Below are 16941 nucleotides of genomic sequence, written 5' to 3'. Positions count from 1 at the left end.
TTGACGGAGCGTGTGTGGTTTACCGGCACAACAATATAAGATTAATTAGGACCGGTCTCACGTGTGTTTTTGCGTCGTTGATTTACGATTTGGATTCATGATCCATAGCTAATCTAGTCATGAATGCTAGATGAGCGTGGAAGAGATTAGCCTGTTATTGACATAAGTCAACAAATCTCAATAGATCTAAGAGTTTCATAGGGATTGAAACTGGAGAGTAGTTACCTACCTAAATAGCTTATTGGTGTGATTTTTGGCTAATCCACTTCACATCATGGAGTGAAATATGGTTCCTAGCCTTACTTGAAATAATTTTGGTAATTAGATAATTATTCTTTAAGGATTAATAATACAAACCAGGATAGAACTTTGTATTGAATGATGTCTGTACTCTAAAATTTATCTACAAAATTGAACTGCTATAAAACCTTTAAAAGGATGAGCAAAAAGGAATAATCAATCTTGTCTAAAATCATAGCTTGAAAATAGTTCTCATGAACGAAAAGAAAGATCGTACCTTTGATAAATCTCTTATTGAGGTTCCTCCAACTATTGTTTCTTTAATTGTAGGAAGGAGCAAGTGTCAAGTGTACCTTGTAAGTTGATAAGGTTGAAGCAACATGGAATTCCATCATGTTGGGAGTTAACTATGGTGACATAACAAACTAGCTAATTTGTAACATCCAATCTTTTATAACAATGATTTACTATGGTTTTAGAAATATATTAACACTTAATTATCAAAAGTTGGTTTAACAAAAACCTTTTTCATAACTTCGGGTATACACTTGATATTACACAAACCACAGTACAACAAATGCGCCTTACACGAAAAGAACTATGTCCAGTATTTTCCGAAATCTTGATACTAATATGCACGTTTTCTATTTCTTTGTTTCTGATCCTGGAACAGATGGAATTAAATAAAATATATGTAAGACAAAAATGTCTTGTAATTCATAAGAGTTTAGACTCTAATCATATACAATATCTGATAACAATTCATTTTCATACTTTAAAATACTTTGAAACTATGAAATACATGTCATTACTCAATGCAAAATTACGGGTCTTCTCCATATCTTTTATCTTTTCTTTATTTCACAACGACATTCTGAATCTGGTGTCCAAAGGACATAACTTTCGGTAAAACCGAATCTGACATATCATGGTAGATGAACAAATCAACCTCCCATGATATCTAAATACTAGACAACTACTTTGCAATGGGATGTACCATCCTAGTAGTAAACTGTGGCTAGCCTACTATTCATTTATTCACTTGTTATGCTATATACTCGTATGATGCATGATCACTCTTTATTTTCAAGACTCGGTCACACACACACAATGCTATGCAAATGATTCATAAGGAAACATATAATGTTAATCCGTTTCATATCAAAACATATAATTAAAATTGGCTTGACAAGCTCATATTTTGTTATACTTTTCAAGTATCATATTTCACATATATAAACTTTATCTAAAAATATACTTAAGCAACATCTTATTTTCTTAAGACATGTACCCCTTATAAAAGCTTCTTATAACTCACCTGATACAATGAAGGTATCTCTATGATGGCTCTTTGATATCTTAGTATCTGAAATTAACGAATGTATCTCTATGATGGCTCTTTGATATCTTATTATCTAAAACTGCGCTCTTCTAATGGTACCATCTATTCTTTTTAAATGTTTTAGTTGATTTGGTGTGATTCACAATTATTGAATGATGCCCTTATTTATACTAAGAAATTTAATGTTTAATCATCCCATAGTTTTGACACGTTATCCTTATATTTAATACTTAACGCGTAAGTTTTTGATGCAAATTTGAGAGAGTATCAACATGTCTCCAAGTTTCTAGAATCACCATTTGTATTATTCTTATCTAAATAATTTACACAAACACCCCTTCAAAAATATATACATATACAATAATAAATGTTTAAGTCTTTTATATAATGTTTAATAAAAATGTAAATATATTTTTGAGATCGTCTTATTTTTATCTATATTTCGATATAATTTTGTCGCGATCCGACTTATATTCAAAGTATCATATATTTTGGTGCTGAAATCTCTAATTATTGAAAAGTATATTTTGGATCGTCATTGAAAATATGTCATAGATTTGACTTGGTGTTATAAACAAAAAATATTATCAAATGTATAATAGATATTATTTTATGACCTCTCTGATTTAATAGTCTCTAATTATTGAAAAGTATACATGGACAATTGGTTTCAAAAAACGTGTGTAACAGATATTTGTTTTTAGGATGTTACATAATTTGTGCATATAATCAGGTGATTCTGATTTTAATATGAACAATTTAGAAAGATCCATCATGGAGCCGCATTGCATGTTGAGGACCTTTTGGAACTAGTAAGGCTAAGCATAGAAACTTCAAGCTTCAAATGCTCCTATATTTGCTATCATGAACGAAGTGTCAAGAAGAAGAACACCAATTATCCATGGGCAAATGGGTGGTTAAAGTTGGTATACCCAACTGCAACACTAAATGCCAAGGATAAAAGGAAGGATTATTCTGAGACATATTTTGATAGGCTATCTATTTCCAAGACAAGAAAAGGACTAAGAAAGCACAAATGCCTAGAATGTATGAAAGAGACTGAACATAGAGAAGAGAACTTGATCAATGATAACGATCCCTTACTACTATCCTTAGGATCAAGAGGCAACTCGTTCTCCCGAATGTTTAGTCTATATGGCAACTAGCAAAATTAGGTCAACGTTCGCCGGTCAAACCACCGCGAACCCTCTTATAATAGGGTCTAATGTGTAGTATTCCATAATTTTCAATGCAAATGAAGTTATTACACTTAGAATTTCATGCGGAATACTCTGCGTGTCTCCAAAAGAATGTTAATCGCTAATGAACAAAACACCATTCACAATAATAAGTACTCATTAATGCATTAAAAATAAAATTTATGTGTTAAGTATAATTAAAAAAATGATACTCTAACTGAATAGAACATGTGAACATGATTACGTGAATATAAAGAACGTTGAAAATGGAGATCGTACGCAAAATTTATGCCCTTTTTACGGAAGCAAATCAATTATATAAATGGTTTTTTCCGCAAACGAACACTGTATCGATTCGTTGGGATAACTTGTCACACCCCATCCAGGGGCGGAAACACCGGGCTGTGCGATGTTATAATAATGGGTCACAGTTATTGAATATACATTGAACAATACAAAAACAATATATAACATAAATATCACTTCCATTATGGAATAAATATTACATTAAAGTATGTTTTATAACGCTAGGAATTTAAATTCAGTCGGTGCCTTGACGTTTAGGCATAATAATATACGATAAGAATAACAAGCTTCCAGTAGTTCCATCGATCAACCGTTGCTTCAAGGAGTGCAAGCTTCCGTCTATTGGGTTCCTAGGAATACATGCGGTTTCGAAAACGTCAACATAATGTTGGTGAACTCACAAGTTTGAAATGTTATATCTTGAAAATACTTTTTAGACTAACCTTATTTAGTTGCATTTAAGTATTTTTAAACTCCAATGTTGACATACTTTTATACCAAATGTATCATTATAAAAAGAGTACTTGATACCAAAAGTTGTACTTTAATATATATATATATATATATATATATATATATATATATATATATATATATATATATATCTTACTATATTATTATACAAACCTTACTCTTTCTAAAAATAAATTTAAGACGTCCAAACCATTAAGTTTTAAGTACTATAATTTATGCATAGTGGATTTTATATTTCTTAAATTTTAAGTTGAAAATAGAAAGACTAATTCAAATTTTTTTTGAAAGCTAACAAAAATGCATAATTAACTGGTCTGCCAAACTAAATCAACACAAAAATCGGGTGTAAGCTTTAGAATCTCTCTTCAAGCTTGTGACCAAGTCATCAACTGACACCAAATCCCTCTATCTCGATAACATTTTCCTCTATCTCGGCCCGTCGCCATATATTCCCAACGTCCAATCTTCACATCCACCTCTTTCTTCCCATCTATCCTCTTTACTGTACTATCTCCCTCCCGTATGAAAAAGCCCTAAATCACCGCTGTTACCCTGATCTTCACAACCACCACCACCACCAGGATCTTCATCAACTGGATTTCCGTCGTCCCTCACCATCACCGTTACCCTCTCCGTGATCACACCGGTCACCACTACAGAAAATAAGCACTTGGAACAAATTTTAAGCTTATTTTGGTTATTGTTAATGATCTAAGGGGCGATTTGGGAAATAGGGAGTAATACTGGATCATGTATATGGAAGGTATACAATTCTTTAAATTTTATGCATCAAGAAATGTAACCATCTTATGAAAGATATCACTTTCTCCTTCAAATATCACCGCCATCAGCAACCATTAACAACCATTGTCGTTTTCTTTCTTTCTCTCTCTCTCTCTCTCTCTCAACCTAATCTTTCTCATATGTTGTGATTGGCGACCTAACCCCTCACCGGCTACCTGAACCCTTATCGATCTTCATAAGAAAATCCAAGTAAGCTTCTATATACTTTTTTTACACATAAATGTTGAGTATCTGTTACATCACAGCCAAATCTTATTGATTTACTTTTTTCTTCCAATAAAACTTTGATTTTGATTTTTAGTTTCAGTAGTAGAGTAACTTTGAAGGAGAACGAGATATGGGTTCTATGAGTAAAGGGTTTGGATTTCTTTGATTTACTACCCTGTATCTAAACTCACGCCTATCTTTGTGTTTCAATTCTCAGTCTCATATTTGAACCTCTCTTTGTGCTTCTTTTCTCAATAATCAGATTCGATCTTACCATTCAACGCTCTTTGGTCCAAAATCGTAGTACACCACAACCCCTGGGAGAAGGTAACATATGGGTTTTGATTTTGCTTTTTCATTATTTTTTTAATTCACGGATTAATTGTGTGTGTATGTTTTTTTCCACAAGTTTTGATCCTAGAAATGTCGATCATTTTAACATATAGCTCCACGATGCAACTGAAGCAGATAAAAATTGTAGATGACACAGGCAATTTAGCTTGAACGGTTTGTAATATGTATTTTTGCCCAATTTAAAAAAGATTTGACTGGAGTTTTAATAATGAGTTTGATGTTTGGGTTTGACTAAAATTGTACTTTTTTTTCTCTAAAGATTTAATCTATTTATTTTATAGGTCTATGTTGCTGCTAATGAACGAATGCAATCTACTTGAACTTTTAGAAACAAACTCATGTTTAATGAGCCAAATGTTGTATGCATGTAAAGGATCTGTTGTTCGTAGCCCTCAACCACACCCTGCTACTAGCAACAAGGTAACATCCATCTCTCCATTCTTTATCTGTTTGCAAAATCCGGTTCGCCTCATACCACCAAACACCTTACCTAAGCCCCTCATTCTTTCTCTGTGTGGTTATTTGAAGCATTTAAATAAGTCATGTTGCAATATTTAGTAGGATCTGCTATATTTATGTCACTCATGTTACAATATTTCAGTCATAGCTAGATCTTGCTATATCTATAATATTTATTTCATATTTCTCATTCTGATAACCGAATCTGGCTGCAAGATATTTTAATCTTTCTTTAGATCCATATTTCCAATGTGTGTTTTTATGTTAATATTGATTTCTAATCAGTTTGTTGATATGGTATTTTTGTTATGTTTTGATGAAGGTTATCATCAATTTAATTGACATGAAAAGGGGTGTGGAGGGTGTTGGGTTAGTAGTGACAATGATTGATCCACAACCAGGGGATCTCCACAGGTAAAAAATAAATAATATAATTAATATGTATATGTTGTTATTTCCTTTACTATTTTCTAGACTAATCATAGCCGGTTGAAGCAAAAAATAGTATGACCTTTCATTCTTAAAGAAAAAATATTCATGCTACTTTCTTTTTTCGACTAAAATAGTAAGTTATTCTCATTTTTAAACCAACAATAACATGTTACTTTCATTTAAGGTGAAATTTCATGTTACTTTCATTTTTAAAGACTTGTGGTTATGTTTTCCTAAAGAATAAATGAAAAAATCCTTCATTGATATGTTTCCTTTAACATTTGTGCTTTAGTGTTTTGCATTCAACATCATTCTGAATAAAAACCAACTGTCATGTTGCTAATGCATATCTGAAATATAAACTTGGAATTGTTTTATGAATAACTTTTTTATATATATTTCAATGCATTAACAAAATAATATTTTGAAGCTCATTGGCAAAACAGACATCACCAACGAAAAGTCAAGGTAGCAATATTTTCAACGTCTTAAAAATACTTTTGATTATTATTGTATGTATGTATGTTTTATTTTTAGCTGCATATTTTTGGGTATGGATGTCTGTGTCTGTTTGTTTCTGAAAAAATTATTAAGTTAATAGCAATTTACTTCTAATAAGAAATAGAAATTTAATTTCATGTGTGGTTGTCTATCTGGAAAAGTACAATGTTGTATTAGATAAAAAAATTGAAAGTATGTTGCTCTTTAAAGACAAATAATGATATTATGATGCCGTTATTGGTTCTATGCAAAGCCCATTGTTATTTTTCATTTGTAATAGATGAATCTTAAAGGTTGTTGTTGCTTACATCAAAGGGGAAGTTCAGAAGAAGATGATTGTGAAGACGAGGTTACATATGAGATAAACACATTCAAACGGAAGAAGCATAAAAAGATTCCCAAAGAAGGAGGGACCACTATCCAATCCAGCAGGCCTGCAGAAGTAGTGGAGGAGCATGGGAAAAAGGGGAATATAGAACCCCAACTGTCATTCGTGCCTTTTTAAGGGAGGGGGTCAACCTTAGCTCATTATCTGATTATTATTATAGAAGTTTCCATGCCTGGGAGATTGTAGCATCTCGAATTGCTATCACTATCTTGTCATTTCAGTTTTCATTCTTCTTATTGCTCACAGAAATCGATACATCTCTATTTTTCTGTTATCTCTCTTGTTATTGAATCAATCTATAATAGGTACATTCTTACCATAAGCTTTAAGCCCATTGACCCGTTATGTTTGATCATGCATTCATACCTACAGCGTGACTATAAATTATTCATTAAAAAGATTACATCAGAAAAATTCACAAAGTGTTAGAGTAGTTGATATTGGTGGTGGTTTGATACAAATGGTATAAGCTATTTCAAAGGCAGATGGTGCAAAGGCTCCACTGATATCAAATTGAGATGATACATATGTCAAGTAAATGTGACCCTCATCCGTTTAGACTTGCACACATCATTTATTTGTAATGGACCAATCGAAGATGCAATGTATATTAATTTTTTAAAACTAACCCATACATTGCTATAACTTTTTATTGTGTAATTTTTCATATAAGGTTATGGTTAATTTGAGTTTGGTTCAATGAAAGCTTAATTTGAGTGCGACTTTACCGGAATCAAAATATGAATGCATTCTCTTTGGTAAGACTAATTTTTATATATGGATCTTCCATGTTCCAAATGATCAAGATGTTGTAGTTTTTTACTGAATCGGGATTTTGACTTATGCTCACTGTTATACAAATGTAACTTTAGAGCATATGGTGAATAAGCTTGACATAGATAAAAGAGTCCATGTAATGAAGTTTTGGGTAAGATCTAAAGTGGAAACCATGATCTGTATATACTCCATGTAATGAAATTTTGGCATTTATTTTAAATCTCAAATCAATATGGCACATACCACTGGCTTGGATTAAAGGTCTGCTTTTATGTTCATGTTAAAGTAGGGTGCTATAATTAGAATCAATGAAAGTTTGTGACCCTGTGTATATGTGTGTGTAATATATGGGACTGTGTATGCATTTCTTCTTATGAACGATGTTCCCCTTTTATGTAATGTTATTGCTTTTGCCAAAATAAAATTTTTGTTCTCTCCTTGTGCAGGTTTCTATTCGTGTGGGATACTTGATTGCATTTTTGAGTTGATGCTGTTAATTTTGAGAGGTAGGCCTGTAAACATAATCGTTCCATACTTCATTCGATTTTCGTTTTCGAGTTAATTTAATTGGTTAATCTTAATTTCCTCAATATCTTTGTTGAATTTTGAGCTTTATCATCCTCATAGCTTGAATTTCTGAAATGTTATAATTATGTGTAGGTGTTGGCATAGTAACTTTTACATGTAATCTAATTAATTGTGTCATGTGGAGACATGAGTTTTTTGCATAATAATTCATATATGATGATTATTGAACAATTGCACGTGAGAAGGTACAATATTTTGAAATAAACTGAATATACAAGCACTGAAATTAAGCAATTGACATGATTGTAATTTAAAATCCTAATGTGCAAGTACAATGTCAAAATTGTCCATATAAATTGGCAGCAGATGTGTTTCTTTGTTAATTTGGCATGCAATTGAGGGAACAACAAAATTTTTCTATATTGACCACTAACGCCCTCAACATTGCATTCTTGGAAAAATTTGGACTGGGTTAGATACATTCGTTTTAGGCTATTGTAACTAGAGGTGTAGAACTAGAACCGATTATTTTAACACTGGACCAAAAAAACCGAACAATTTTTTTATACAACAAACACTAACCCTTAAATCCGTCAAATCGAGTTGATACCCTATTACGATATACAACAAACCCTAACCCTTAAATCCTAAATACTAAACCATACACCATAATGTAACATCCCGAAATTCAGGTACAGCTATGTAGCCCTTCTTTTATTCAAAGTGTCAAGTTAAGCCCTTAAGAGGAATTGGTAGCAAATGAGTACGTTGGGCGTACTCAAGAGTACGCTGCGCGTACTCATGCGCTTATTTTGGACGCGGACTCGCCTGAGTACGCTGGGCGTACTCAGGGTTACGCTGGGCGTAATGCGTCCAGGTGCAAACCCTAATTTCTGACTTGTGCCCTATATATTGGATGCTAAGGCTCATTTCTCAGCCTCCATAGCAGTGAGTAAAACCCTAAGAGAGAACTTTTCATCGTTCTTAGTGAGTGTGTGTGATTTTGGAGCTAAAAGTGCCTTGGTGTGCTAGTGAAGAAGAAGGAGAGGAGTTTGTGGAGACTAGAGCTTGAAGTGCAAGTTTGGATCTGAGATCTACAGAGGAAGGAGCTGCATTTGGAGGTATAAAGTTCAAAACTTTCCTCTTAATTTGGTTTGTTGGTTCATGGACCATTTTAGGGTTAAAAGTCCCAAAGGTGGAGACTTTATGAGTGTAATGAGCTCCATGGACCTAGATCTGTCCCATTTCAGTGGTATTTGTGTTATAGATCCATAAAGTTCCCATCTTGATCGTGGATATGAGATCATGCTTGAGTATTGGGCTTTCTAGTGTTAGGAAATGGTATATTTTGGGTGTTAGTGACTTGTTCAGCCATGCAAAGGCTTAAAGTCATCGACTTTATGGATTAAGAGGCTTAGAAATGGTCAGATCTAAAAGTTGGACGTGAGTCTTAACTGTTTAAGACCTCAAGAGCTAAGGGACTGAAACTGGGATTTACGCCGGGCGTAATCCCAGTACGTGCGGCGAACGGGGTGGCGTTCCCCGATTCTGAGAGACTGCCGGGTACGCCCAGCGTACACATCTGGTACGCGCAGCGTAACCCGGAGGGTTGACTTTTAGGGTTTGGTCTATAGTGGGGCCTTTGAGTTATGAGAGGGGTAAAATGGTCTTTTACCCTTCTGAGAGTACTAAGAGGAGGAATAGTCTAGCCTTGAGAGATGTATTGATTTAGAGTATTTATTTCACATGATTAGGCGGAGGCTAGACCCGATTTTACAGAGTTCGAGCTTTACCGAGTTACCCGAGGTGAGTCTTCTCACTATACTTTACCTAGAGTGGTAATTAGAGCTATGAGACAGAGTATTGTGTATGCTTTTGCATGATGTGATTTCTATGTGTTATATGCTATGTATGTTACAGAGTTTTCAGAGTTAGGACCGGAAGGTCCACAGAGTTAGGGTCAGAGGACCCATAGAGTTAGGGCCAGAGGGCCCACAGAGTTATGGGACTGGGGGGTCCCACAGAGACACTTTGACCAGAGTGTCAAACAGAGTTATAGCCTCGAGTGGCTAATATGTGTTATGTGTGGTATTTTGGGGAACTCACTAGGCATTTATGCTTACAGTGTTGTGTTATGTGTCTCAGGTACCAGCGAGGATCGCGGGAAGGCGCCGGCTTGATCAGTACACACGCGGGGAGATTTTATTATGATCTTGGGAGATGATGTTATGTGATACAATGGTGTTTTTATAACGATTATGAATGAAAACGTGTTTTATAAAATGTGAAAAATTGTTTTGAAAATTTGGGTGTTACAAGTTGGTATCAGAGCCTTGGTTTGAGGGATTCGGATTCATCTTCGGGCGTATCTGAACTCAAACTGAGGATTTGAGAGAAATTTTGATGACTAAAAACTTTTTTAAAGAGTAAAAAGAGTTTTGAGACAAACAGAGCAGAGCCGTGTGTACGATCAGCCAGCGCCCGAACGGTGATTTCCCAAAATACCCTTGTAATTAGTGTTATGAGATATATTATGTTATGATATATGATGAGTTATGCTATGCATGCTAGAGTAGACTAGGTATTCTTATTAGGACTAGAGTGGCCTGATATGTGATGCCTTAGTCTAGGAGTTTTGCTGCTAGGGATACTTGAGAGTGTTTAGATAGCAGCGAGGAGTTTATGAGAGAGCTGCTAGTGAGTAGCATATGGTTAAAGAGAGTAGAGTACTTGGGACTTGGGATCCAAGGAGGAGGACTTAGAGTGGATGCTGATGCGGTGTGGACGGTAGTATAGGGCCCGTACTACTGAAGACACCGGAGCAGTGCGCACCCTAAGTAAGAATCCATTGGGTACTAAGGAGCAAGTAGGGTGGAGTTATCGAGTGCGAGTATACTCGAGCGAGTCCCTGATATTTATTATGTTGTATTTCAGAGACATCATGGTTGGGACACGCCACACACCAGAGAGCAGCGGTACTAGTGATGAGGAGATCCGTAGGATCATTCATGAGGAGGTGGCTGCGGCCATCAGGGCAGAGATACCAGAGATGTTCGGGTCTATCAAGACCACACTGATAGAGACATTTGACGAGAGATACGTTGCTCTTTCTGAGGCTGCGGTTGCTGCGGCCACTGCAGCTATAGCTGCGACTAGGCCACAGGGTGGTGATGCGTTGCTGTTTCGTGAGTTCAGCAACACAAAACCACCGGAGTTTGATGGGACCCAGGACCCGATTGCAGCGATGAGGTGGATATCAGACATTGAGGGGTGTTTCTTTACTTGCTCATCTCCAGAGCATTTGAGAGTCCGGTTCGCGTTGAACCAGCTTCGCTTGGGAGCGAAGGACTGGTGGAAGTTTGTGACGGCGCACTATTCGCCTACTGAGCTTGTTGCAGTGACCTGGGAGAGGTTCACTGCTATGTTCCGAGAAGAGTACGTTCCCCAGGTGGAGAGGGAGCGTTTGGCCCAGGAGTTTTTGACCCTCAAGCAGGGTACAAAGTCTGTTACAGTGATCACCAGGATGTTCCATGAGCGGGCGATGTTCTGCCCAGAGCACGTGTCCTCCGAGCAGGCACGTATGAGCCGATATCTGAGCATTTTGAGGAGGGATATACGAGAGTTCGTGGCGAACTCGACATACCGGACATTTGCCGAGCTTCAGGCAAATGCCCGGAAGAGGGAGATAGAGCTGGAGACTCAGGCTAGGGAGGAGGCGGAGTCTCAGGGGAGGGATCGGCGACCGGCACAGTCTCAGCCGGCAGCCAAGCGGGCCAAGCCTGCCGATTCGAGATCAGGGAGCCAGAGGGGCCGCACTTGTGGCAAGTGCGGCAAGAGTCATGATGGAGTGTGCAGAGCAGGGTCTTGCTACAAATGTGGCAAGGAGGGGCATATGGCCAAGGATTGCCCCAAGGGGTTTGCAGTCTGTTTTCACTGCAAACCAGACCGGACACCGGAAGGCCGAGTGTCCACGAGGGTCAGCTCAGGGAGCTTCTCAGGGATCTACTCCTGCTGCTGTTCGAGCTACAGAGAGTCGGTCGGCGAAGGTTGAGGCACCGAAGGCTCGCGGGAGAGCCTTCCAGTTGACAACGGAGGAGGTCCGCGCAGCACCCGATGTGGTAGCTGGTACATTTCTTGTGTGTTCTGTACCTGCCTTGGTGTTATTTGACTCGGGTGCGAGTCGGTCTTTTGTGTCACTAGCGTTTAGTCAGCACATCAGTACCCAGCGTGAGGCGTTGAGTCGACCTCTACGAGTTTCCATAGCTGACGAGCGAGCGGTGTATGCTACTGATGTGATTCGAGGATGTGTACTCGAGATCTTCGGTGTCGAGTTTCTGATAGATCTGGTCCCGATTGCTATGGGGGACGTATGTGTCATAGTGGGCATGGATTGGTTGAGCCGTTTCGGAGCTGTGATAGACTGCGAGCGACAGTTGGTGACGATACGAGACCCCAGTGGGGGAGTACTTACGGTGTACGGCGAGGGTACCCGTTCTGGCTCAGCATTTTGTTCGGCCGCTAGAGCGAGGCAGAGTCTACAGCAGGGCTGTAGTGGGTTTGTGGCTTATGTGGTGGATACGAGAGTAGATGCAGAGAGACCGAGGTCGGTCGATGAGGTCCCGATAGTGCGTGAGTTCCCGGATGTTTTCCCCGAGGAGTTGTCGGGTGTGCCTCCCGAGAGGCAGGTAGAGTTCCGTATTGATTTGGTTCCGGGGGCAGCGCCTATCGCCAAGGCGCCCTATCGCCTTGCGCCACCAGAGATGCAGGAGTTATCCTCGCAGCTTCAGGAGCTGCTGGGGAAGGGGTTTATACGGCCGAGTAGCTCGCCGTGGGGAGCGCCGATCCTTTTTGTCAAGAAAAAGGATGGTTCACACCGGATGTGCATTGATTACCGGGAGCTGAACAAACTGACGGTCAAGAATCGTTACCCCTTACCGAGGATCGATGATTTATTCGATCAGTTGCAGGGAGCGTCTTGGTTTCCCAAGATCGACTTGAGGTCTGGATATCATCAGATGAGAGTACGGGATGAGGATATCCAGAAGACAGCGTTCAGGACTCGTTACAGGCATTACGAGTTCGTGGTGATGCCTTTCGGGCTCACCAATGCACCGGCGGCGTTCATGGATCTCATGAACAGAGTATGCAGACCGATGTTGGACCGTTCGGTGATCGTGTTCATCGATGATATACTTGTGTATTCGAGATCCAGAGAGCAGCATGAGGAGCATTTGAGAGAGTTACTTGGAGTTTTGAGATCGGAGAGGCTTTATGCCAAATTCTCCAAGTGTGATTTCTGGTTACGAGAGGTCCAGTTCCTAGGGCACCTCGTTAACCAGAATGGGATATTGGTCGACCCGGGCAAGATTGAGGCGGTTATGAGTTGGGAGGTGCCGAGATCCCCCACCGAGATCAGGAGTTTCTTAGGGTTGGCTGGCTATTATCGGAGATTTATCAGGGATTTCTCCAAGATCGCCGTGCCACTCACCAGGTTGACCCGGAAGGGTGTTGCTTTTTCATGGCGACCAGAGCAGCAGGCCTCCTTCGAGACACTTCGCCAGAGACTGTGCGAAGCCCCAGTGTTAGCCCTTCCGGAGGGGATGGAGGACTTTGTGGTGTATTGTGACGCATCGATATCGGGGTTGGGAGCGGTGCTGATGCAGAGAGGGCATGTGATAGCATACACATCGAGGCAGCTGAAGCCTCACGAGACGAGGTATCCCACCCACGATCTGGAGTTGGGGGCTGTAGTGTTCGCCCTCAAGATCTGGCGTCACTATCTGTATGGGGTTCGGTGTACCATATACACGGACCACAAGAGCTTGAAGTACTTGATGGATCAACCCAACCTGAATATGCGCCAGAGGAGATGGTTGGACGTGGTAAAGGATTACGATTGTGAGATCCTGTACCACCCGGGCAAGGCTAACGTTGTAGCCGATGCCCTGAGTCGTAGGGCGGAGAGCGCCCCGATACGGGACGTTTGTATGAGATTGACAGTGATGACTCCGGTGTTGGACACCATCCGAGGGGCCCAGGCTGAGGCCGTGAGACCGGAGAACCGCAAGAGAGAGCGGGTTATCGGATATGTATCGGAGTTTGTTACCGATAGCAGAGGGCTTATGACCTTCCAGGGTCGGATCTGGGTGCCATTTGTGGGCGGGGCACGTACCATATTGATGGAGGAGGCACACCGATCGAGGTTTTCGATCCATCCCGGGGCCACTAAGATGTATTTGGACCTGAGAAGAGATTATTGGTGGCCCTGTATGAAGAGGGATGTAGCATGGGTTGTTGAGAGGTGCTTGACCTGTCGCAGGGTTAAGGCCGAGCACCAGAGGCCGCATGGTAAGTTGCAGCCGTTGGAGGTTCCCGAGTGGAAGTGGGAACAGATTACCATGGATTTTATCACCAAATTGCCAAGGACTGCGAAGGACGTCGATGCAATTTGGGTGATTGTGGACAGGTTGACGAAGAGCGCTCACTTCCTTGCTATCAGTGAGAGCTCCTCCGCTGAGAGGTTGGCAGAGTTGTACGTGAGGGAGGTGGTATCACGGCATGGAGTGCCGATCTCGATCGTCTCAGATCGAGATGTGCGTTTCACTTCCAGATTCTGGAAGAAGTTTCATGAGGAGCTGGGTACGAGGCTACATTTTAGTACCGCATACCACCCCCAGACAGATGGGCAGAGTGAGCGGACGATTCAGACGCTCGAGGACATGCTTCGGGCATGTGTGTTGGATTTCGGAGGGAGTTGGGACACATACTTTCCCTTGGCTGAGTTTTCCTATAACAACAGCCATCATTCGAGCATCGGTATGCCACCCTTTGAGCTGTTGTATGGGAGGAGGTGTCGGACTCCCATTTGCTGGGGTGAGGTCGGGCAGCGTGTGATGGGTAGTACAGAGATAGTGCTTCAAACGACAGAGCAGATACAGCAGGTCAGACAGAGGTTGCTGACAGCTCAGAGTCGCCAGAAGAGTTACGCGGATAGGCGACGATCCGAGCTTGAGTTCCAGGTGGGAGACTTCGTACTCCTAAAGGTGTCTCCTTGGAAGGGAGTAATCCGTTTCAGGAAGAGGGGCAAGCTGGGGCCCCGGTACATTGGTCCGTTTAGGTTGATCGCGAGGGTGGGCAGAGTAGCATATCGGTTGGAGCTACCTGCGGAGCTGAGCCAAATTCATGATACCTTCCACGTGTCTCAACTGAGGAAGTGTATTGCCGACGAGACAGCAGTGGTACCGCTGGAGGATATTCAGGTGGATGCAAGCCTGAATTATGCTGAGAGGCCAATCGCGATTATGGATCGGAAGATCAAGGTTCTGAGGAACAAGGAGGTGCCTCTGGTTCAAGTCCAGTGGCAACATCGGAGAGGGTCCGAGCTGACTTGGGAGCTAGAGTCAGAGATGCGGGAGCAGTGTCCGGAGTTGTTTGCAGCATGAGACTTCGAGGGCGAAGTCTGGTTCTAGTGGGGGAGAATTGTAACATCCCGAAATTCAGGTACAGCTATGTAGCCCTTCTTTTATTCAAAGTGTCAAGTTAAGCCCTTAAGAGGAATTGGTAGCAAATGAGTACGCTGGGCGTACTCAAGAGTACGCTGCGCTTACTCATGCGCTTATTTTGGACGCGGACTCGCCTGAGTACGTTGGGCGTACTCAGGGTTACGCTGGGCGTAATGCGTCCAGGTGCAAACCCTAATTTCTGACTTGTGCCCTATATATTGGATGCTAAGGCTCATTTCTCAGCCTCCATAGCAGTGAGTAAAACCCTAAGAGAGAACTTTTCGTCGTTCTTAGTGAGTGTGTGTGATTTTGGAGCTAAAAGTGCCTTGGTGTGCTAGTGAAGAAGAAGGAGAGGAGTTTGTGGAGACTAGAGCTTGAAGTGCAAGTTTGGATCTGAGATCTACAGAGGAAGGAGCTGCATTTGGAGGTATAAAGTTCAAAACTTTCCTCTTAATTTGGTTTGTTGGTTCATGGACCATTTTAGGGTTAAAAGTCCCAAAGGTGGAGACTTTATGAGTGTAATGAGCTCCATGGACCTAGATCTGTCCCATTTCAGTGGTATTTGTGTTATAGATCCATAAAGTTCCCATCTTGGTCGTGGATATGAGATCATGCTTGAGTATTGGGCTTTCTAGTGTTAGGAAATGGTATATTTTGGGTGTTAGTGACTTGTTCAGCCATGCAAAGGCTTAAAGTCATCGACTTTATGGATTAAGAGGCTTAGAAATGGTCAGATCTAAAAGTTGGATGTGAGTCTTAACTGTTTAAGACCTCAAGAGCTAAGGGACTGAAACTGGGATTTACGCCGGGCGTAATCCCAGTACGCGCGGAGAACGGGGTGGCGTTCCCCGATTCTGAGAGACTGCCGGGTATGCCCAGCGTACACATCTGGTACGCGCAGCGTAACCCGGAGGGTTGACTTTTGGTTGACTTTTAGGGTTTGGTCTATAGTGGGGCCTTTGAGTTATGAGATGGGTAAAATGGTCTTTTACCCTTCTGAGAGTACTAAGAGGAGGAATAGTCTAGCCTTGAGAGATGTATTGATTTAGAGTATTTATTTCACATGATTAGGCGGAGGCTAGACCCGATTTTACAGAGTTCGAGCTTTACCGAGTTACCCGAGGTGAGTCTTCTCACTATACTTTACCTAGAATGGTAATTAGAGCTATGAGACAGAGTATTGTGTATGCTTTTGCATGATGTGATTTCTATGTGTTATATGCTATGTATGTTACAGAGTTTTCAGAGTTAGGACCGGAAGGTCCACAGAGTTAGGGTCAGAGGACCCATAGAGTTAGGGCCAGAGGGCCCACAGAGTTATGGGACTGGGGGGTCCCACAAAGACACTTTGACCAGAGTGTCAAACAGAGTTATAGCCTCGAGTGGCTAATATGTGTTATGTGTGGTATTTTGGGGAACTCACTAGGC

General features: G+C 40.6%; 1 protein-coding gene across 2 annotated transcripts; it reads left to right on the top strand.

The window, feature by feature from the left end:
- Window positions 1-4332: 4332 nt before the first annotated feature.
- On the top strand, window positions 4333-6878 carry LOC145141131 (uncharacterized). Of its 2 annotated transcripts, XM_079074474.1 has the most exons (4): window positions 4333-4899; window positions 4982-5346; window positions 5708-5799; window positions 6634-6878. In XM_079074474.1, exons 2-4 carry the CDS (start codon window positions 5212-5214, stop codon window positions 6821-6823), a joined length of 417 nt encoding a protein of 138 aa, XP_078930600.1. In that variant the 5' UTR covers window positions 4333-4899; window positions 4982-5211; the 3' UTR covers window positions 6824-6878. The 2 variants fall into 2 exon arrangements, with proteins under 2 accessions (XP_078930600.1, XP_078930599.1); XM_079074473.1 differs by lacking the exon at window positions 4333-4899 and having other exon boundaries at window positions 4974-5346.
- Window positions 6879-16941: the final 10063 nt, after the last annotated feature.

This window comes from Lactuca virosa, chromosome 9 (genome assembly GCF_052849685.1).
Source record: "Lactuca virosa cultivar CGN04683 chromosome 9, Lactuca_virosa_CGN04683_v6, whole genome shotgun sequence".
In the NCBI taxonomy this organism is placed as follows: domain Eukaryota; kingdom Viridiplantae; phylum Streptophyta; class Magnoliopsida; order Asterales; family Asteraceae; genus Lactuca; species Lactuca virosa.
The sequence above is the reverse complement of the archived record's forward strand: the minus strand, read 5'-3'. Positions and strand labels throughout refer to the sequence as shown.